This window comes from Nomascus leucogenys, chromosome 14 (genome assembly GCF_006542625.1).
Source record: "Nomascus leucogenys isolate Asia chromosome 14, Asia_NLE_v1, whole genome shotgun sequence".
NCBI lineage: Eukaryota > Metazoa > Chordata > Mammalia > Primates > Hylobatidae > Nomascus > Nomascus leucogenys.
Genome location: NC_044394.1, coordinates 18,242,498 through 18,266,547, shown reverse-complemented (window position 1 = coordinate 18,266,547; position 24,050 = coordinate 18,242,498). Strand labels below are relative to the sequence as shown.

Genomic DNA, 24,050 nt, shown 5'->3' with positions numbered 1-24,050 from the left:
AAGCTGGGTAGAAATCAGGGGAGGAGAGCATCTTACACAATGGGAGAGCAATCCTCCTAGCCATTTACAAACTTGGGGCCCTGGCAAGGGTGGTGGGGAATGGGTCTCACATAACTGCCCATGTCAAGAGCTGTATATCTAAACTGGGACACCAGGGACAAGATTCCGTGCGTTCATAGCCTAGATGCCTAAGGACACAGCATAGGGTTTCCTTAGATCCCTTTGGAGATACAACTTGCTCTAATACTTGGGAGAGGAAATGAAGTATGAACCATTAGTACCTAGGAGGCAGGGATCGGAGGAAGTAGATTCAGAAGTAAGGAGAATTTTGGGCTACACTTTCAAGAAAGTTGTGGTCGGGACCCAGGAGGTATGGGTCAGAAGGAAAGGTAGGGGTGCATGCATGGGTGACTGTTGAGTAGAGACTTCGGCTGTGCTACGATCTCAACCGGCTAACGCCGGGAGTTCAGGACGACAGCTTTCTGCCTCTAGTTGGCCCTCAGCCTCCCCAGGAAAATTGAAAGCAGAAGCTGGTTCCAGGCAGACCAACGCTCCCAACCCAGAAGGGTTGGGGGTTGTTAGAAAGCCCTTTCCCAGATAGCCTCGCACCTGAGTCTTAAGTCTTGCAGCCACACTAATCATTTTTAACTGGCTGACAGGTGCCCAGTATTTTGCTCCAATTCTAAGGAAGGATAGGACAGAATAACAGGCGAAAGTGGTCCAATATTACTCACCGCTTTGGAGGTCCCTTCGTGGTCACAAAATGTTACTGGGGGGTCCTTGTTCTTAGAGCTCCCAAGATGGTGGTAGGCTGCTTCCAAGATGGTGGCAAGCCTTTTGTTCTCTGACCTCAGGTTCTTGGCCTCACGGATTCCAAGGAATGGAATCTTGGACCGTGCAGTGAGTGTTACAGCTCTGTTCAGCTCGATTAGGATGAACTCCAGGCACTTAGCCTGTGCAGGAACAATGGTGAGCCTGTAGCCTGACTGGGAGCAGCAATGGGCGCCGCCTCGCTGGATCAGAAATGCAGTGGACACCCTGTCAGATCGGAGGGGTGGAAGTCAACAGCGGGTCTGCGACGATGGCGATCAGCAGTGGTGGACGGTGAGCGAAAGCTCAGTTCGAACTGGAACAAACATGGACCAGAGAGTGTGCAGTTGCAAGATTTAATAGAGTGAAAACAGCATAGGGTTTCCTTAGATCCCTTTGGAGATACAACTTGCTCTAATACTTGGGAGAGGAAATGAAGTATGAACCATTAGTACCTAGGAGGCAGGGATCGGAGGAAGTAGATTCAGAAGTAAGGAGAATTTTGGGCTACACTTTCAAGAAAGTTGTGGTCGGGACCCAGGAGGTATGGGTCAGAAGGAAAGGTAGGGGTGCATGCATGGGTGACTGTTGAGTAGAGACTTCGGCTGTGCTAGGATCTCAACCGGCTAACTCCTCCCACACAATGGGAGGAGACCCAAAGGGGGTTGCCCGCCTTTTTTTTCTTTTAGGTCCTTAAAGGATTACATGATGCCTGCCCACATTGGTGAGGGTGGGTCTTGTTTATTCAGTCTGCTGAATAAACATTACCATTCAGATGGTAATGTCTTCCTGAAACATCTTCATGGATATACCCAGAAATGTTTTAGCAGCTATGTGGGCATCCCTTAACCCAGTCAAGTTGACAGGTAAAATTAACCATCACCATGCCAAGTTAAAATATTGATAGATACCGCTAAATTGTATGCTACGTTAATCAGGATCCTTTCAGTACCGAGCGAAAGAATCCTAGTTCAAGCTAGCTTAAGCAAAGAAAGGGAATATAGTAGCTCAAGTAAATGTAAATCTGAATGATAGGTCTCTTCAGAGATTGCTGGATTCTACTATTAGAATGATGTCATTAGACAGGCAGGATTTCCATTTGGAAGTTCTAGACTTACCTTATTTTTATTTTTTTAATTAAAAAATTTTTTTAAAGAGATGGGGTCTTACTCTGTTGCTCGAGCTGGAGTACAGTGGTGTGATCATGGCTCATTGCAGCCTCCAACTCTTAGGCTTAAGTGATCCTCCCATCTCAGTCTCTGGAATAACTGGGACCACAGACATATGCCATCACATCAGGCTAATTTTTTAGTTTTCTATATTTTGTAAAGATGGGGGGTCTTACTCTGTTGTCCAGGTTGGTCTCGAAACTCCTGGCCTCAAGTGATAATCCTTCCTTGGCCTCCCAAAGTGCTGGGATTACAGGCATGAGCCACTGCATTAGGCCTTGCCTTATCTTTAAAGAGCTCTTTATGTATTCTGGATATTAATCCTTCGGTATTATATGTGTTTCGGGTATTTTGTTGTCACTTTTCTTACGGTGTCTACTTTCTTTGTAATGCCTTTCAACCTCGTCCTCTTCACTGACTTCTTCCATGCATCTTTGTGCATTATGAAGTCTCTCCTGAGGGTTATCTCAGAAGTTTGCACATAATAAAATTCCTTGTATTGTGGAAATTATTTTATATCTAACCTTTTCTTATAATACCTAAATAAAACATAGTAAGATAATATAAATTGTGTAAATGGTGTGGCGATATAATCTTGACATTACACTTGTGATTGGCACATAGTAAATTTGTCATCAAATTCTGGCTCAGCTGTTGAGAAATACTCTGGTCTTAATACTTAACCTATCTCCTCTACTGAAAACCTTGTGGTTTTACTTTACCTGTTAGAGTTTGCAGAAAACAAAAATAACGGTCTACCACCCATCACTACCACTTTTATAAGAAGTAGTAGACAAGTTTATTATTCGTAAGTAAAAAGACACTTTATGTCAGCAAACATAGGGTGTGGTTTCATTGGCAGTGTTTGGGCCAACTCTTGTCATTGCTACGCAGGCGTCAGTGGCTGGCATTGGTTCAACTGAGGTGGCTCTAATTCTCCAAGTATTCCCAGGAAAGAACTCACAAGTTGTGAAAGACCTGAAGTACTCATTGTGTTTGTCGGTTAAGAATGTCTTTAATACCCATACCATTTAAAGTTTCAGTAAGTAGATGAGAAGGAGAACCCACTTTGCCTTCCTTTGAGGGTAAAGAGAAATTAAAGCATTAAAAACAGTGAATAGGATGAGCCATTTCTTTTTCAAGAAGCCCCCCTGTAGAGAAGGGAAGAGAGTGAGAAGGTGGCGGTTGATGGTCCAGTACAAGGTAGGTAAGATCCCTTTGCCAAAACTCATGTATCAGTTTAAGGAAAGTTCTTCGGAACTTTCAAAACTAATTTATAGTGGGTACTGAAAATTTTCTTAAAATGATGCTTTGGAGACTTTACCAAATTTGTAACACCTTTGACAGTACTTGAATTGCATATCTATCTGCATTTATATTTTACAAAAATTCAGACTATATACCTAATTCTATTGAACCCTATTGAGAGTTGGTCCAGCTAATTTATCCTCGTTTCACTGTTATGGAACCTGAGCCTCAGAGAGGTTTAAGTAATTGGCCCGAAGTGTAACCCATATTATTTCTAGCAGAGTCAAAGTTGCAGCCTAAATCCAACTTCAAATGTTATCTTCCTGGTCCAGTGATTTTAAAGTTAGCTTAATATCTTTTTTTCTATAGTTAAAATATTTCAAGATCTCAAGTTAATAGTAAATTGACTTCAGTATTTCTCACCTGTGTGAGAAGTGCCTTTTAATTTTCTTTACTTCATAGATAATCACAGGAGATTTTATTTCCTATTCCCAAGATGAGTGTGTATGCAAGTCATTAAGGGTGGCTTGCACTCAAGAAGTGGGAATTAAACTCTACTTCCTTGATGGAGTAGTCTTTACATAAATTATTTGAAATTCTTCGACATGGGAGATTTATCTCTTCTCTTCCATTAATTTATATATTTAGTCATTTATATCTGCACGAACTCATTGTTACTTATTTTATACCTGTACTTCAGGTTACAATTTAATACAATGTAATTTATTTTGTTGCTCATATTGTTTTGGTCATAGGATGCCCTTTCAGAGTGGCTCCTGTTGTCTCTTTTGCATGCCCCCATTGTTTGTTTTTTTGAGCACGTTTTACCTTTTGGACCTACCGTATGCTCCAGACTCTTTGTATGTTTCCCACCTCAGCCTTAGAATCAGCCATTTTCATAAGAGTGCTGGTTTCTTTTATGGGAGAATGATATCAAAAACCAAGATCTAAGTCCAGGCATGGTGGCTCACGCCTGTAATCTCAGCACTTTGGGAGGCTGAGTCAGGCGGATCACCTGAGGCCAGGAGTTTGAGACCAGCCTGGCCAACATGGCAAAAACACGTCTCTACTACAAAAATACAAAAAATTACCCAGGTGTGGTGGTGCGCCTGTAATCCCAGCTACTCAGGAGGCTGAAGCAGGAGAATCGCTTGAACCTGAGAGGTGGAGGTTGCAGTGAGCCAAGATCATGCCACTGCACTCCATCCTGGGCAACACTGTCTCAAAAAAAAAAGAGAAAACGAAGATCTGAGGACTGGATGTGCTTGTTGCTACTGGACTGTCATTGATTTTAAGCCCTTTCAGCAGACAGATCTAGAACATATATTTATATTATAACCCATGTATATATACATCTATAGTTGTTTCCGTGTCTAGCCATCTGTGTCTATATTAAGCTAAACATGAATTCATACTGATGTCTGGACTCTACTCTAGAACACATGGTTCATTCTAGCCTTCCCTCTTTCCTTATGTGTAACCTTCCTCTCCAACAGTAAGAAACCTGGCCACCAGATCTGCCATCTGTTTATTTATTTGTTTGTTCTTCGTATTCATGTAGAGTGGTTTCAGAATTGTTAATCTCTACTCCTAGAAACAACTTTACCAACTAGACTATAGTGTTTATGTGCAGTTCTTTTTGTCTTTAGTCTTGCAGTTTTCAGTCATAGCATCATTTATCAAAGTTATGTAGACCAGTGTCTTTTTCTCTATCTCTCAGTGTGGTTATGACATATATTTGTAATCCAATTAGATTCTTTTGTCACAGTCTGCATTCTATCCTAGGATCCCCTTTCCTTTTACCTCCTGGTTGATTTTTTTTTTAAGTTGCATATGTTAAGGTTCACTCTTTCTGCTGTAAGCCATAATATTTAAATGGCCAGGATTAAACTTTATCTCTCTTTTTTTTTTGTAAGTGGAGGAGAACATCTTTTCTTTATAAGAGAAAGTTCCTTGGCTTCTGTAATGTAACACTGGTCTAGGTCTCCTACCTTTTAGTGACCATCTTTCTTAGTCTCTTATTGCTTCTGTTGATTCCTTTCTCTGATGGGTACCTTCCTTTCTGCATTTGTACCAGGAGCATATTACTTTACTTTTTCTAACTTTAAGACATGGTTTAATATATAGTAAGTCTAGGCGCGCTTCAATGCTTGTCTTGTTCATTTTTCTAAATTATTTGTTACTCTTACCTGCCCTACTTATAGAGAGAGGAGACAGCCAAATGCTGCCCAGGTCATTGTGCACATGGGGCTTGCCTAAACATGCCCATGGGGGTGAAAAATTCCGTCCCTTAACACGTGCACAGAAAGGGAAATAAATCAATGTGGAGTGGCTCAGAATAAGGGGCTGCCTGTGCACTGGAAGAATGGGGTGAAGCCGCTGGGAATTCTCACCTTATGCAGTGGGGAGGAGCCTGGCCTCTTCAGCTCATGTGTGGTGGTCTGGTATTCAGTCTGTGGAGTGGGAACCTGTTGGCAGGACCCCCTTTTTTAGCTGAGAGCTTTCTTTTAATAAATTCTGCTCTCCTCACCTTTCAGTGTGTCCACATGCCTAATTTGTCCTGGTGTTGACACAAGAACCTGGATTTCAGCTGAACTAAGGAGCAAAAAATCCTGCATCACTACCTTAGCCTTATCAACTTGAGTTACTTTATCAAGTATAAAACAAGCAAACATCTCTACTGGCATTTTTATTAGAATTGTATTAAATTTATTAATTATTTTGGGAAGAATCAGTATCTTTATAATATTGAAATTTCCCATTTAGGAGCCAATCTACTGATGTCAATTATCTATATATATCTTTGTGTTCCTAGGTTTTCATGTCATTTGTATTCACAAAACTTGTCAAGTTAATACATGAAATGAGGGTCATGTCTGACTAATCTCCGACTAATCTCAATAAACTACTTTGAATAAGAGTCAACTTTTGACTAATCTCTGAAACCCTATTTCTGTGATATGTCCTTTTAAAATATGACCACTCTGTCTTGCCGTTTAGTTGTGCGTCTGTGAAGTTTGAGACTGTTTTCTTTGAATATATGTACTTAGAAGCTGTTACTGGGATATTATGGCTTAATCTGCTTGTTTCATCAGTGAGTTACAATTACAAGAATTACTTAAAATAGATAACTAGTTAGGAGCATTTGTTTCAATTCTGACACTTCAAGAAAATGTTTAAGTTTTTTTTTTTATTTTCTGTTTAGTTTCTTCCAGCTCTCAGAAATGTCTTCACCCTTCATGTTAGAGCCCATCCTTCTATAATGGGCATAGAATTTTATTGTGTAAATATTATTTGTATAATTTGAGTGTTACCAGAACCTTGACGTTTTCATAACAAATACATTTCAGAAACTTTAACTCATAAATTCCTTATTATATGTCACTGGTTGTGTTGGAGTGCATTTTATTCTTTTAGAATTGCAGTTTTCATTAACTATTAGACCATAGTCTTAAGTTAGAAAAGGAATATTTAAAACTGCCTCATGGTATTAGTTGAGTACAAGGAAGTAATGCTAAGAGATCAGACCATTTCCCTTATAGAAATTTAAAAATAAAAAAATAAAATTGATGAATATTTCGATAAATTCTGTTTAAGCAAATCTTTAGTGCTGCATCCTCCTCAGATTATTGCTTTTGTTACCTTTCAATTTCTGCCACTCCTCTTCTAAAAATTAGAGAAGAGAAAATGGGAGCGAGTGGACAGGATTTTTCTATTAAGAATACCAAAGAGCTGTTCACAGTGGGATCTCTGTAGAACTTTTTCTTGATTTTCTAGAGTTTTAAATGGTGAAACCTGTCATTTATACATTACTTACATTTTAATAGTTCATTAAATTCCCCTTGGAATCTTTGCTTTTTAAAACCAGGAAATAGAAGTAATACCTTCTAGTTGTTGGGCTTTGATTCTTCCACAGATTCATCTGAAAACTACCTTAAGATGAAGACCTTTGAAGGTTTCTGTGCTTTGCATCTCGCTGCAAGTCAAGGACATTGGAAAATCTTACAGATTCTTTTAGAAGCTGGGGCAGATCCTAATGCAACTACTTTAGAAGAAACAACACCATTGTTTTTAGGTAAGTATGCTATTTGTGGTGCAGATGCAATTTTTCATCATTATTATTTTTTTGTTAAACTAAGCTTTATTTTTCCTTCAGCTGTTGTGCTTCTAGTGTGTTCTTTTGGCAACTATCATACCACTACTTCTTTGATTTTTGAAACTGAAAAGATATTTTTAAAGGTTTTGCTCTTGTTTTCTATTCTTGGGTGGTAGCCTCTGGGACTTTGTTTATTTAAAGTTGCAAAATCTGTTTTGAATTGTAGGCACCATCATTGTTCTCAGTGTAGTTCTGAAGACCAGGTATCACTTACATTGTAGCAATAGTTGCAAGGTTACCTGCGAATGCTTTATGTTTGCTTTTGCCTTTTCTTAGCATTAAAAAATTAAGAAGCTTTTATGGAAGAAATCAGCAGCTAATACTTTAATGCCAGTTAATGTGTTGCCTGTATGGATCACTGTTCAGACCTCTTCCATTACAGACTGTTTTTTAATTCTTTAAGGACGACAGCCAAATTCTAAATGGCTTTCTTCCAATAACCGTCTTTTTTCTTCTTTTCCTCCTTTCTTCTATTTGATTCAATTTGTCTTCAGGGACATTGTGTCCCATAAAGTTTAGTGGAACATGAGAAAATTGAGTCAATGAAGCATTTGGAATAGAATCAGTACATCTGGACTATAGTTTTGGTCCTGCCACATGTGATTTGTATATTTATTTATTTACTATATGTTTCAGTATCCTCACTTATAAAATGAGAGTAATAGTGCCTATCTAGTCTTTGTTATTGGGCTGAGAATGAAATGAGTTGTCTGTAAAAGTACTTTTTTTCCTTGTGGACTTAAAAATATTATTTAAATTTATGTACTTTAGTAAAATTCATTCTTTTTAATATAACAGTTCTGTGAGTTTTGATGTATTCATAAAATTCTGTAATGACAACAATCAACATACAGAACCATTCCATCACTCCTCAAAATTCCATCATGGTGCCAATTTTTAATCAATATTTTCCTCCCTCCCCCCAGCTCCACCCCTGACAGTGACTGATCTGTTCATATATATGAATTAATATACACCATGTAGCCTTTGAGACTGGCTTCCTTTAGCTATCATGATACTTTTGAGATTCATCCATATTGTTGCATGTATCAATAATCCATTTCTTTTTGTTGCTGAATCGTATTCTATTAAACAGATGTGATTAAATAGAAGTTTATCCATTTATCGGTTGGATATTTGAGTTGTTTTCAGTGTTTAGTGGTTATGACTAAATCTACTATAAACATTTGCAGACAGGTTTTGTATCAATATAAGTTTTTATTTTTCTTAGGTTAATATTTAGGATTGGTATGACATATGGTAAATATATGTTTAACTTTGGAAAACAAGTTGGAAGTTTTTTTCTACCAGTTTGCATTTCCTTCAGTAATGTTTGAGACTTTTAGTTGCCCCATATCCTTGCCAACATTTGCTATTGCCAGCTTTTTCTTTTTCTCCCTTATATTTTAGTAATTCTAATGGAGGTTTAGTAGTATCTCACTGTGGTTTTTATTGCATTTTCCTAATTGCCGATGATGTTGAGCATCTATTCATAGGATTATTTTTCATCTTTCCTTTTTTCCTCATTACTTTTGTATTTAGACATTTTGTTTTGAAATAATTTCAGACTTATGGAAATAGTCAATAACAGTACAAAGGGTTCCCATATACTTTTCACCCAGATTTTCTTCTTTTGCCAGGTTTGTCATTTAATTTCCTTCTTTGTATTTTTTTAATCCTTTTGAGATTAAGTTGTAGACATCACGCCCCTTTAGTTCTACTTTAGTGTGAACTCCTAAAAGCAATAAAATTCTGACTACCATATGATGATCATAATCTAATCAGGAAGTTAACATTGATAGAATAGTATTATTTAGTCTACAGCCCTCATTCAATTTTTTCGTGAATTGTCTTTTATAGCAAAAGAAAAAAAGATTTTGGTCCATGACGAATCCAAGATCACTTGTTATATTTAGTTGTTATGTCTCTTCGGCTTCCTTTAATTTGGAACAGTTTTTTAGTCTTTTATGATTTTAACTTTTTTAAGAGTTCAGGTCATTGATTTTGTAGAATATCCTTTGATTTGGGTTTGTCTGATGTTTCTTCTTGATAAGGTTCAAGGTTTGTGTTTCTGGCAGGAATACCACAGAAGTGCCATGGTATCTTAGTGCATCTTACCAGGAATAATATGACACATTACTAGTAATGTTAATTTATGAAAGTACTTTGAATATGTGAAAAGTATTATGCACAAGTTTCATGGAAGCTTTGGTTTAGTGTAGCTTGGGTTTCCTAGAGGAGTGATTGCCTTTTTATATTGTTTCTTTTTTCCCCTGCACCTGCATTTAACCTACTTTGGATATTCTGTACAACTACAGAGAAAGCATTTATTGAGGCTCAGCGATATGCAATCTCCATTCTAGTTGCTTTCTTCAAGAAATCTTCTACGTAGAGGAGTAAAAAAAGTGATTTTACAAGTTTGAGATTTTAAAAGGGAGAATAATTAGTCACCCTTGAATGACAGAAGACTTCATGTGCAGAGTGCTGTATTAACAGTAACAATAACATTTATTAAGCAGAGTGTATACTAAGCCTTGTGTGGGTGTTTTACATGAAGTAGATAATTGGATCTTCACTATGATTCTGAGATTTCTGATGTAGGGTCTTGCTCTTTTGCCGAGGCTGGAGTGCAGTGGCAAAATCATAGCTCACTATAGCCTCAAACTATTGGGCTCAAGCTATCCTCCTGCCTTAGCCTCTTGAGTAGCTGGGACCACATGTACTGTTATTAGTCCCGCTTTTACAGGTGAGAAAACTTTAAAAAGACTGGATTTAGGAAGAGAAGAGCTATCTTTGAATCTTGATCTTGCTGTTGTCTGTGTTTTGGGTAGAAAACTGATGCAGTGAACTACTAAAAACATGTTTATTGACAAAAGGTTTCCTAACCACATACATTTGTGAAACACTATGTGCTATATCCCCCAGTGTAGAAAAACATGAATACATTACATATGTGACTTATTTTTTTTTTTTTTTTTTTTTTGAGACAGGGTCTCGCTCTTTCGCCCAGCCCGGAGTGCAGTGGCGCAATCTCGGCTCACTGCAAGCTCCGCCTCCCGGGTTCACGCCATTCTCCTGCCTCAGCCTCTCCGAGTAGCTGGGACTACAGGCGCCGCCACTGCGCCCGGCTAATTTTTTTTTTGTATTTTTAGTAGAGACGGGGTTTCATCGTGGTCTCGATCTCCTGACCTCGTGATCCGCCCGCCTCGGCCTCCCAAAGTGCTGGGATTACAAGCGTGAGCCACCGCGCCCGGCCAGCATATGTGACTTATTGTGCCCACACAGTCTGAAGTATCCACTGATCTCTTCATGCATTCTCTTTTAGTGTCTTCATCACTGACTCCAGTTAATTATTACTCCCTTGTTTATTTACTTCCCCCTTCACTAGAAAGAATGTTCCATTAAGGCAGGGGTTTTATTCATCTTGTTCGCTGTTGTAACTCCTAAACTCAGTTTAGTGCCTGGTATATGGTAGGTGTTCAGTAAATTATTTGTTAAATAAAAGAATGAAGGATTCTGAGAAGACCTCTCTTTAAACAACATTTGTTCAAACAACAAATGTTTGAAATGTATTTGACTGTACTATTCTTTCACTCTCGTTGTCCAGGCTGGAGTACAATGGCGCAATCTCAGCTCACCGCAACCTCCGCATCCCGGGTTCAAGTGTTTCTCCTGCCTCACCCTCCTGAGTAGCTGGGATTACAAGCCCCCGCCACCATGCCTGGCTAATTTTTGTATTTTTAGTAGAGATGGGGTTTCACCATGTTGGCCAGGCTAATCTCGAACTCCTCATCTTAGGCAATCTGCCTGCCTCAGCCTCTCGAAGTGCTGGGATTACAGGCATGAGCCACTGCGCCCAGCTGTATTCTTTTTCTTTATGGAACATTTAGGAATACCTCCAGGAACATTGAAATTCCATGGGACTATTTGAGAAATGCTATTCTGGCCACATAGTTTACAGTTTCAAATTATTATTATTATTATTATTAGAGTCCCATTTATGAAATTCAGTATTGTGCCTACTTTTACTAGTATTTGGAGAAAATTAGAGATGCAGAGTTTTTAGGGGTTTATATTTCAACATATAGTTAACTTGTACTTTTTTGTGTTAATGAAGCAAGAGATGGGAGATAATTCAAACCAGTAAATAACTTTAAATTGCTTATTTTTAGTAGTAGGATTTATTTTGTTTCTTTGGCAGTGAATTTACCATTTTGTAAATGGTAAATTTGTATTGACTAAGAAATAAATCTTTTGTATTGACTAATACAAAATACCGTGCCCGGCCAATATAGTATTTAAAAAAAGGAAAGTAGGGCCTTAGTGTTTGTAAAAACATAATGTGGAAGGGCCAGGTGTGGTAGCTCACACCTGTAATCTCAGCACTTTGGGAGGCCGAGGCGGGCGGATCACCTGAGGTCAGGGGTTCGAGACCAGCCTGGCTAACATGGTGAAACCCCGTTTCTACTAAAAATACAAAAAATTAGCTGGGTGTGGTGGCACATGCCTGTAATCTGAGCTACTCGGGAGGCTGAGGCTGGAGAATCGCTTGAATCTGGGAGAGCAGACATTGCAGTGAGCCAAGATGGTGCCATTGCACTCCAGCTTGGACAAAAAGAACTCTGTCTCAAAACAAAAACAAAAACAAAAAAACAAAAAACAGTGTGTGGAAGAATGGGCATATATGCATTGGTGTTGTGTGTGGAATAAAAAGGAATGGACATATGACTCTTTAGTTAGATAATATGGGCTTCATTGTCTTCTCTGCATCATGAATAATAGGACAAACTTTAGCACTCTGCCTTGCTCACCTTTACCTTTTTTTATTTTTTGACATAGGGTCTTGCTCTTTTGCCGAGGCTGGAGTGCAGTGGCAAAATCATAGCCCACTACAGCCTCAAACTATTGGGCTCAAGCTATCCTCCTGCCTTAGCCTCTTGAGTAGCTGGGACCACAAGCACACGCCACCACACCCAGCTAATTTTTTTTTAATGTTTAATTTTTGTAGAGTTGGGGTCTTGCTACGTTGCCCAGGCTGGTCTTCAAGCGATCCTCCTCCCTTAGCTTCCCAAAGTGCTAGGATTACAGGCATGAGCCACTGCACTTGGACAATCTTTCTATCTTTTGAATAACCATGTAGTGATTCCTGCTTCAGTCTATAATGGAAGAGTTTTTAAATTAAAACAAAATCTGAAGTATTTCAAGGTTTGTATCAAACTATAAATAATTTCTAGATGAGGAAGAGTAGCTGGACTAGCTGGACTAGTTGGACTTAAAGTGAGAAAGGAAGGCTAACCTGTCTAGAATAGCTTCCTTTCCCATCTGTAGAGTTATCTTCCAAAACTGAAAATTTGGAATATGTTGTTTGAGGTATTTTGTTTCTCTCCCTCAAGGGAAGCTATACTCTATTACATGTTGTAGGACCTGTCCTGATGGCCCGGTTACCACTAGCCTATTGCTAGAGGCTATAGAATATAAACCCAGAGGATCTAGGGGTAGAAAGTGAATATAGAACTATGGAAATCTCCCAGGTGACCGGAAAAGTTGTTGACATGAGAGGTGTGTTGGATCTGATTATGATTGAACGTGAAGCTAAATGGAGGGACTCTGGAAAGTCGACTACTCCACTGTTTGTAATGAGACTATCTTTCCTACACAGAGCTCACCAACATTTTAATAAAGATGAGCTTTAAAAGGGAACTCTTCAACTTAATGGCAGTAGGGATCAAAATGAGAAAACCTCACGAGAAAGGGGAAATTCAGGGAACATCCCATCTTTCTACATGAATAGTGTCCTTCCAGAACATCTTTTTGCTACCATACAGGTTAGAGTTTATTTTTTAACAAGGAGTCTTGCCACCTTATTTCTTTTTTCTACCCTTGTCTTGTCCTTCCCCTGCTCTCTTTCCCTTCCCCTTGCTCCATATACACATAATAAATACTCTAAGGGTAGGTAAAACTGCTTTGGAAATAAAAATATTCTTATTGATAGCTATAATAAATTCTAAGTGAAAAATCCAGCTATTATTTAGGAAATAGATTTCCTTTTTATTTTGTTATGTTTAGAAAACATTGGTAAATTGGAGGCTCAGTTCCAAACCAGTGTGATTTCATAGAACACTCCATGGGAACTGCATGGCATGCACTTTTGGCTTTTGATGGATTGTTTTTCATTTTTTGTTTTTCTGAGTTTGCTTATTCTGTGTAATATTTAATAAGAACAGAATCTTTTATAAATAGTCTTGGGTGAGGCTATTTCAATATTTAACTGTAAAATGTGTCATACTTCAGCTCACATAGCATATCCTTTAACTTTGACTCTGCAGACATATTCCAAAATTGAACAAACCACCATGTGATTTACTTTTCATTAGTGTCTTCATGGATAAGTGATCATTCATAAGGCTATTTTTTGATGTGCTATGAATTTTGTGGTTTCACATTCATATCTCTTAGTATATATTATGTTAATAAAACTCTGCTGTGGAGGTTTTTTTTAGATTTTTCAACTGAAAGATTAATCATCTTCTTCAGGGATTGTCATGTAAGCATTTTTACTTGAGGACATGTTCTTTAAAATATGGGTTTGAGTTTTCTTAGATTAAAAGTATAGAGTTTACTAAAAGTTACCTTTAAAAAGTGTTAATTTTATGTTCTGGTTTTACTTTTGTCTTTTTAGTTTTATGGTTCTTGATACAACTTTATATTATACCTATGTTTTATTTATTTTTATTAATTTTTTTGAGACGGAGTCTCGCTCTGTCTGCCCAGGCTGGAGTGCAGTGGCGTGATCTCGGCTCACTGCAAGCTCCGCATCCCGCGTTCATGCCATTCTCCTGCCTCAGCCTCCCTAGTAGCTGGGACTACAGGTGCCCACGACCACGCCTGGCTAATTTTTTTTTTTGTATTTTTAGTAGAGGTGAGGTTTCACTGTGTTAGCCAGGATGATCTAGATCTCCTGCCCTCGCGATCCACCTGCCTCGGCCTCCCAAAGTGCTGGGATTACAGGCGTGAGCCACCGTGCCCGGCCACCTTTCTATGTTTTAACACAATGTCTTTTAATTACTTTTTTTTTTTTTTTTTTGAGACAGAGTCTCACTATGTCACCCAGGCTGGAGTGCAGTGGTGCGATCTCCGCCCACTGCAACTTCCACCTCCCGGGTTCAAGCAATTCTTGTGCCTCAGCCTCCTGAGTAGCTGAGCTTACAGGTGCCTGCCACCATGCCAGGCTAATTTTTGTACGTTTAGTGGCGATGAGGTTTCACCATATTGGCCAGGCTGGTCTCAAAATCCTGACCTGAAGTGATCCGCCTGCCTCGGCCTCCCAAAGAACTGGGATTACAGCAGTGAGCCACTGCACCTGGCTTTTAATTCCTTAATGTAAGCGATTATGAAACTAGGATGTTTATTATCTTTCTGGTTTTACCTTCATATAATTAAATGTATTTATATGATGTGTTATTTTATTAGTCACATTTGATTAATAGATTTAAACCTCCAGCTTTTAAAGATGAGGAAATCAGTATCCTTATATTGTTCTTACATAACTCTCTTTCTTTCTCCCCCCACTTTTCCAACTTTTGTCAGTTATATTTGCATTGTTAATGGGAATAACATTTTGCATTTTGTTCTGGCATCTTAAATCCGTCATTTAACTTTATTCTTAGTTCCACGGTTAAATAGCTTAGAAGTTTATCACCAGTTATTTTGGCATGTTTTTTCCAGCCTTGTTTGGTTAGCGAAATAATTCCTTTAACACAGTCCTCTAACAGGAGCTATGGCAATACTATTCCTTGAGTTTTTACATGTTCAAAATTTTATAATTTGGCTGGGCGCTGTTGCTCATGCGTGTATTCCCAGCACTTTGAGAGGCTGAGGTGAGAGGATCACTTGAGGCCAGGAGTTCGAGACCAGCCTGGGCAACAGAGCGAGACCACCCCATCTCTACAAAAAAAACAAAACAAAACAAAAAAACAACAAAAAAAACCTAAAAAAATTGAATCATTTAAATTGAATAATGATTCAAACTTGAACAGCAGTTTGATCTGGTACAGAATCCTTGAATTACGTCTCTTTCCTTGGGAACTTTAAAAATGATGATCCGTTCTGTTCTAGAGTTGAAGTCTGAAGCTAGCCTAATTTTCTTCTCTTTTTGTGACAATACTTTTGCATGTCCATTCCTTATCAGTTTTCTCTGACAAAGTGTGTGCCCTTTCAATATGTAGACTTGGATATTTTAAATTTTAGTTAATCTTTCTGGAATTATATCTTTAAATATTTGTCTGTTCTGTTATTATGGTGGTGTTCTTGGGCCAGTGTGTTTACATGTTGGTATCTTATCTGTTTTCAATGTCTATTGTTTTTTCTCTATTTTTCTTTCTCTGTGTTTTTGTTTTACTTTTCCTGTTTCTTTTAAGCCTCTATGTTCCTCTTCAGAAATGTCTATTCTCTCTAGTGTTTCTTTCAATTTCAGTTGGATTTTTTATGATTGTTTTTGCTTTTCCCAGGTATTTTCTTAATTCAGTTTAAATTATATCATTTCTTGTCAGCCATTTTTTTACTGAGCACTTGTATTTCAGTGTTGGTGCTCTTTTCACAGAGACAGTTGCTTCCTTAACTTTTTTAAAATTTACAACTGTAGATTTAGCTACAATTTTCCTTTGGTTTGTGGTAATATTTTTCACATGAGAAGTTTTTGCTTTCTTTTGTTGTTGGTCTATTGTTTTTCTATAACTTTTCTTCCTTTATTCTTGTATCTTTGTATGGATTTGTGCTGGTACCTTTGTGATAATTCATCTTGGGAATATTTGAGATTTTGCTCAATTAGCTGCTTTCAGGAGGTTTATAATAGGAAGGAGGTAGAGGCACATTACATATTATGGAGTTTTCCTTTAGACTCAGGATTTTTGGACATGAATTCATTTAGCTAGTATCTTTCACTAGCCAGTGGGGGTTGGCAGCTGTGGGATTTTTGCAATAGTTTCCCATTTGTGGTAGCAGAGATAGACCACTTTGTGTGATTCTTTTTTTGGATCCAATCCCTCTGATTTTCAGATTTCAGCTGGTCCAGAGAAGTTCCTGCTGCTAGCCTGTGCATTTTTTCCTGGTACTTAGTTGTGTTCCTCAGAGGGAGCCCCTAACCTTTAAGAAATGTTCTTTGCTAGCTTTTTCTTAGATGTGCAGCTGACACATCTGTCCTCTTTCTCCCACAAGTACCCAGGATTGATCTTCGTTCTTTTGGAGTCCCTTTTACGAATTTTGATCCGGAGTTCAAAAATCTAAAACTAGAATTATAGTTTTACTAAAAATGGAGAGTGTGTTTTTATTTTATTTTCCTTGCTGATGTTGGACTAATTGCTTTTGGATGATTTCTAAGAAATGTAAGGGGAAATGCCTATATTGTGCTACAATATTAAAATTGGAAGTCCATATTCATTTTTAAAGTAAAACAAAAATTCTTGATTTCCGTGTTTTTGTAATAATTTGAATTCTAGTATATGGTAGAAATGAATAGACCTAGACAAAATCTCCCTCAACCCCAGTCCATACAATACAATCTCTGTTCTAGTTAGAGCAGTGCCACTCAAAATATCAGTCGATTTATATAAGAAGCTTGAGCCATTATATAAATCAGTATATTGGTTTCTTCATCAAGGAAGTCCTGTCTCAAGGAAAATGTCAGCTAAAATAAAGTGTGCTTAGGGACATAGTTGTTTACATTCTGTTCAAAACTTCTTACCTTGTTGAGGACTGATAACAGTTTGCACATTGACAGCCAGTTTGTGACAATGTTGAGTAGCCCTGCTGTACAGCATGCCATGCCTTTGTGGCTATCAAACTGGATTGTTACATGGTTAATGCAATTATCTTTTCATTCTTCATGATTACTAATGCCATTGGCCAACTAGTGATATGTGATTATCATTGATTAGTATGGCTAAAATGGAAATGTTGCTCCTACATAAATAGGACTCTTTGGGATTAAGGATAGTCTGTCCATACACTTTTTCTTTGATAGGGAACTCCCAGAATATTTTGTTTCTCTAAGCCTTAGTATGGGTCATTCTTACAAGGTGGATCTAGTGAGGAGAATACTGCTGTATGAATGCTTCAAAAAGTTGAATAATTTCTGAAAGTGGTAGAATTACAGTGTTACAGCCCTAGAAGGAAGGTGTAAGTTTAGGGATGTGTTATCTAAATCAAATGTTTCTTGACTCTGCTGCTGGGGAGACATATGGAAAAATAAACAATATATAATAGGATAGTGGAATTTTAGCTTTTTGTCTTTTAATACTTTCATTTGATTGAAGGATGTATTTTTCTGGATATGGTCTCTGATGTCTAATTGGCCATTAGACTTCTCCCTGCCTGTTAGAAACCATGAGAAATGTCAGTGATAACATGGATAATTGGATTGGGATATTCGCCACAACGTTTTTGTTATATCCCTAACATAGTGAGTTTTGCCCAGAAGGTCATGGTTTTTCCCATCAGTATGCATCTTTAAGATTGTTAGCCACTGGGCAGACATGAAGAAATTTATAAAACAGAAATACAACTTTTTAGTATAATTTTTAAAAAATTCTATATATCAATAAAATACTACATTTCAGACTAAAGATTCTAATAATTGTTCTGCTGTCTTGGGTATAAGTAAAGTGTTGGAAAAACATAAACTTGAGGATACATAGAATAAATGGACAACACTGGAAAAAAGAATCCTTTGTTGTAGCAATAACGGAGTTTCTTTTCTAGTGCCACCAGATGTCAGTATGAACACAGGACCAGCGAAATACTGCAGGAGATAAATGTTCTTAAAAATGTTCTTTTTTTGGTTCATGAAAGAGGTGGGGAAAAAAGTTGTACATAAACTAGGTATCCAACGAAAAGATAATTTTACTGTTCAATTGTATAGAAAAATGAAATGCATAATGGAGAACAGAGTACATGTGGAACTCAAAAAAGTAGAGATACAATTAAAAATTCATATATAATTCAAATGTAAAATTGAATATATAGATGATCTCTGCATAGCCAGCCAGCCTGCTGCTATAACTGGAGGAGATGGACAGCCTGTGGTTAAACTGTTCGTTACAGACTTACTGACCATGTTATTTTTTAGAATTATTGTCAAAATCTGAGCCTCAAAATGAAAAACTAGGCTGGGTGTGGTGGCTTATGCCTATAATCTCAACATTTTGGGAGGCTGAAGTGGGAGGATCGCTTGAGCCCATGAGTTCAAGACCATTCCTCTAGTGCCACTGGGTTAGGGTCTCCCCAACCGAGCTGGTCTCGGCAGTGGAGAAGGTGGGAGGCCAAAGTGGGTGGATTATATGAGGTCAGGAGTTCAAGACCAGCCTGGCCAAAATGGAGAAACGCTGTCTCTACTAAAAATACAAAAATTAGCTGGGCGTGGTGTCACATGCCGGTAGTCCCAGCTACTCGGGAGGCTGAGGCAGGAGAATCGCTTGAACCCTGGAGGCAGAGTTTGCTATGAGCTGAAATAGTACCACTGCACTCTAGCTTGGGTGACAGAGTGAGAATCCATCTTAAAAAAAAAAAAAGGAAGTGGAGAAGGTATGGAATTGAGGGAAAGGACACAGATGAAACTCTAAAAAGAAGGAAGCCTGCTTCTTCTCATGAGATATGGAAAAAATAATAAGTAAATCAAATTTCTACACAGAATATAATGTAAAATATCATTGTGTAGTTCATTGCTGTTAGCAACATTGTTTCAATTGGGTAGGGTTAATTTGCTGTTGCTGACATGTATCATTCTCTCTACATCTAGATAGCTCTCAAGGCAGAAGCACTCTTTTTATACTTTGATATCCTTCTGTATCCTTCTCCTTTCATCTGTGTTCCCACTATCTCCATGGAATTCACAGGTACTCAATGTTTATAGATACTTGAGTGGTTGACTCTGTTTTTAGAAAAGACTGGGAAGTCTGTTTTATTTGCTAGGTAGTTTCTAAACATGCTCTTATACTTGGTTTTCTCAGTAGGCTTGAGAAAGTATGTCTGTATAAAGTAATGACCGCCTTTTTGGAAGCAAACCATTCAGCACAGTTACAGGTCTCCTCTTCAGCCCATCCCATTTGGTAATTCCATTTTAATAGACAAAGTGAATGCTCCTCTTCCAAAGTGGAGGCTTTGGTGGTAAATCTGAGCTCTAAATACACTTTTCTAAACCACGATTTCTCAATTAATAACTATTAAATTTGCTTTATTTTGAAATAATTAACAAGGGCTGTGAAAATAATATTTTTCTGCTCATGTGTAAGTTTTACTTTTGTCATTGGGAAATGCTTTTAATAGTTGCAGATAGCAGATTTCTTAATACATTTATGATATTAAAAGTGAAAACATACTGTTGTATCATGAGGTTAAAAAAATGAAAATTTTTCTGTCATCTATATTGTATTTAATAATCAAAACACATTTTTTGACTTTAATTTTTACAAGGTCAGCCTAACTTGTGGAAAACAAACTTACCTTCACTCTCCTTCATGTATCACTGCTGGCAACCTGATAATCTTGAAGTCATGGACTGGCTATAGAATGATTTTTGCTAATAATCACTGATAATGATGTATGAATTTGATATGAAACAGATTTTTTTTCCTTTTATGACCTCCACCCAAAATTATTACTATTATTTTCAGACTTTTTTTAATATGGTAATTTCATTTGTAATTATTATTTTTTTTTAATTTTCAGTTATTTTTTTAAAGCTGTTGTGGGGCCAGGTGCGGTGGCTCATGCCTATAATCCCAGCACTTTGGGAGGCTGAGGCGGCAGGGTGAATCACCTGAGGCCAGGAGTTCGAGACCAGCTTGACCAACATGGTGAAACCTTGTCTGTACTAAAAATGCAAAAATTAGCCAGACATGGTGGTGCACACCTGTAATTCCAGCTGCTTGGGAGGCTGAGGCAGAAGAATTGCATGAAACCCAGGACGGGGAGGTTGCAGTAAGCCGAGTTTGCGCCGCTGCACTCCAGCCTGGGTGACTGCACTCCAGCCTGGGTGACAGAGTGAGACTCCATCTCAGAATAAAACAAACTCTTGTGGGGGCCAAGTTTGTGATGGCTCACGCCTGTAATCCCAGCACTTTGGGAGGCTGAGGCTGGTGGATCACCTGAGGTCAGGAGTTCAGGACCACCCTGGCCAACATGGTGAGACACCATCTCTACAAAAATACCAAAAAGTAGCCGAGCATGATTGCAGATGCCTGTAATCCCAGCTACTTGGGAGGCTGAGGCGGGAGAATTGCTTGAACCTGGGAGGCAGAGGTTGCAGTGAACTGAGATCGCACCATTGCACTCCAGCCTGGGCGACAGAGTGAGACTCGTCTCAAAAAAAGGAAAAAAAAAAACCGTCATGGATACTGTCAGTGTATGTATTTGTGGGGTACCTGAGAGCCACCCCAAATTATATTGACTTTAGGTCATTTATACAAAAATAGCTTGAAGAACTGTTTTTTCCATGGTAAATGCTTTTGAATATTAACTTAGTTATGTTAGATTCCTACCTCAGTGGTTCTGTCACAGCCATTGGTTACATTCCTGAAACCCTTCAGAGTAAGAGTTTCTGTTTTTTTTTGTTGTTTGTTTTGTTTTGTTTTGTTTTTTGAGTTGGTGTCTCACTCTGTCGCCCAAGCTGGAGTGCAGTGCAGCAATCTCGGCTCACTGCAACCCCCACCTCCCAGGTTCAAGTGATTCTCCTGCCTCAGCCTCCCACTACAGGTGCATGCCACCACACCCAGCTAATTTTTTGTATTTTTAGTAGAGACGGGGTTTCACCATGTTAGCCAGGATGGTCTCGATCTCCTGAACTCGTGGTCCACCCGCCTTAGCCTGCCAAAGTGCTGGGATTACAGGCAGGAGCCACCACACTCGGCAGAGAATTTTTTATTGGAGAACTTCTGAGAGTCTTATAGGGGAAATAAGCTTTGGTATAAATTCAATATATAAAACTAGTAGAATATCAATGGCATGTTACTTGTCTTCAGTAATAATGAGCACACTTATCATTTCTTGTTTTACACTTTTAAGGATTTTTATATTCCCATTGTTTCATGTGTATTAGCGTTTTCTAATGTGACTCATTATCCAAATGTGCCTTTCTTATTTTGTGACTGAGAAGTGTTGATTCCTGCTTCCTGCCTCCTACTATAGTAGGAGATACAGAATAACTGTATGATTGAAATGAAAAAAAAATCTTATTCTTCAAATCTTTTTTCCTACTAATCAAAACCACGATGAGATACCATCTCACAGCAGTCAGAATGGCTGGTATTAAAAAGTAAAAAAATAACAGGTGCTGGAGAGGTTGAGGAGAAAAAGGAACATGTATACACTGTTGATGGGAGTGTACATTAATTCAACCATTGTGGAAAGCAGTATGGTGATTCCTCAGACAGCTAAACACAACTGCCATTTGACCCAGCAATCCCGTTACTGGGTATATGCCCAAAGGAATAGAAATCATTCTACTGTAAAGATGCATGCACACGTATGTTCGTTGCAGCACCATTCACAATCGCCAAGACATGAAATCAACTTAAATCTTCTTTCTCACATCCAAGCACGTTAGCCAGACCTTCTTATACACATCTGACTTTCCTTTCTTATAAATACTACTATTTCTCAATTTTAAGTTTCTGAACTTAAAATTTAAAGAAGTCACTCAGTAGCCTCACACCTAACAACATTCACAGTATACCTAATTTGCTAATGGTGTGTGTGTGTGTTTGTACTTATTTTATAAAGCACTTAGTAATTCTATTCTGGCATTCTGTTTTTCATTAACTTCGTGCTTAAGTTCCTCCATAGTTAGTGCCACCTTCATAGCAAAGTTTTGTGCAAAATAATCTGCATCTCTTTAACAACACTTTTTATTTTTTCTGGAATCCCCTTTTAGTTCACATAAGTAAGAACGTTTACATTTTCATTGATGGATGTAAGAAGATTTTGACAATGCTTATGGTTTATAATGGTAAAAAAAAATCTAAGATGAAGAACTTGCTTTTTCATTTTGTCAGTTACTCTTTTTATTTGTGATCAAATGTAGTAATAACAAACCTTTCAGTCCTTTTGAGGTTGCTTTTCCAGACTGGTACTGTTGATTCTGAATTGTCCACCTTATATCCTCCCAGTTTCATTTTAACAAACTAGAGCTAGGCTGTTTCCATTTTCAGAGAGAATAAACGTTTGCTTCTTGGTTCCAGTTCCTCTGTGTCTTTTAACATGCTATTGAAAATAATTTTGTATGTGTTCAGAAAGAATTAGATATATGTTAATGGATTTGGGCTAAGACAATTGTGATAAATGTTTAGGAATAATCAGAGCCTTGTGGTTCTGAGGTGAGTAAGTGATGAGAACATCACCAAAGTGTCCAGTCCTACAAACATGGCTTTTTGCTGACATTAATTTTTCTAACTGCTGTATTACAGCTGTTGAAAATGGACAGATAGATGTGTTAAGGCTGTTGCTTCAACACGGAGCAAATGTTAATGGATCCCATTCTATGTGTGGATGGAACTCCTTGCACCAGGCTTCTTTTCAGGTAACCTCTGAATTTATTATTTCATTTCCATGTAAATTGTGTGTTTTACCCTCTTAAAATGACAGTCCTATGCAGTTTTTGCTTTCTGCTTGCCTGTGATTTATGATGGTTAGTGCAGTACAGAAAAGGCAGTCTAAATGCTAATGATGATTCTGAATAAGCCAACTTCTGTAGTAGCTGTAGAAGCTTTGGGCTATAGGGATTATCTACATTTTAAAAATGTTGATGGCATATTTAAGAAACCATCAGTTATTTGAGATATAAATTGATAAAGAGCAATGGGTTATTTTATTTATAGTAATGTGTTTAGAAATTGTGATGGCTCCTTAGTGCTTTGGTTAGCAAGCTAATTTTGCAGGATTCTATAAGGTTTATAATTCCTAGAGATCAGTGTTTCATGTTTACATTTATTGGGTTAACTAGAACTATAGGATAATCTGATTGTTTGGCCAATTTCTTTCCAACTAATATAGCAGTATACTGTTTTGTTTTTTTCTTCAAGTTATCCTTTAGTGAGAGGATAAAAAAGAAAAAAAAAAACACAATAAGAAAAAAGATACCTTCTATTTTCTTTGTTTTTGTCTTATTTAAAATGTGAATCTGTGCTTTAGGAAAATGCTGAGATCATAAAATTGCTTCTTATAAAAGGAGCAAACAAGGAATGCCAGGATGACTTTGGAATTACACCTTTATTTGTGGCTGCTCAGTATGGCAAGCTAGAAAGCTTGAGCATACTTATTTCATCGGGTAAGATTATCCATTAGCCTTTGTACTGTTAAGATCATGAGCTTTAAACTTTATATTTCCTAGAGGAATAATTCTTGACTCAAATATAAATCAGGTTGTGAAATTTATGGTTTTATGTAAGTGGTAAATAAAAGTAAATACAAATTGATTTATAAACCCGGTTATTAAGTGTCTATTACTAACAATGCAGTGCACAGCTACTAATTTATCTGAGTAGGAACATAATGATTTATCACTAAAGCAGGTTTATTGGCAAGTTGAATGATGGGGCTGTCCTTTCCTGTAGGGGCTTGAGCAGTTTCAACTTTCTAGGGTGTAAGACTAGTTTAGGCTTAATTACCTTATTAGATGA

The 24,050-nt window shown here is 37.8% G+C and overlaps 1 protein-coding gene across 5 annotated transcripts in view; it reads left to right on the top strand.

Moving 5' to 3' along the window:
* Positions 1–24,050, top strand: part of ASB3 (ankyrin repeat and SOCS box containing 3) — a 194,307-nt gene that overhangs the window by 31,409 nt on the left and 138,848 nt on the right. For all 5 annotated transcript variants that reach the window (XR_004033312.1, XR_004033311.1, XM_030827574.1 and 2 more), the window contains 3 exons: positions 7,144–7,302; positions 22,839–22,951; positions 23,563–23,698. Coding sequence is in view for 3 of the 5 variants with exons in the window: in XM_030827574.1 (XP_030683434.1) it covers positions 7,144–7,302; positions 22,839–22,951; positions 23,563–23,698 (408 nt within the window). In the remaining 2 variants the exon portion in view is untranslated. The remainder of the gene's footprint in view (positions 1–7,143; positions 7,303–22,838; positions 22,952–23,562; positions 23,699–24,050) is intronic.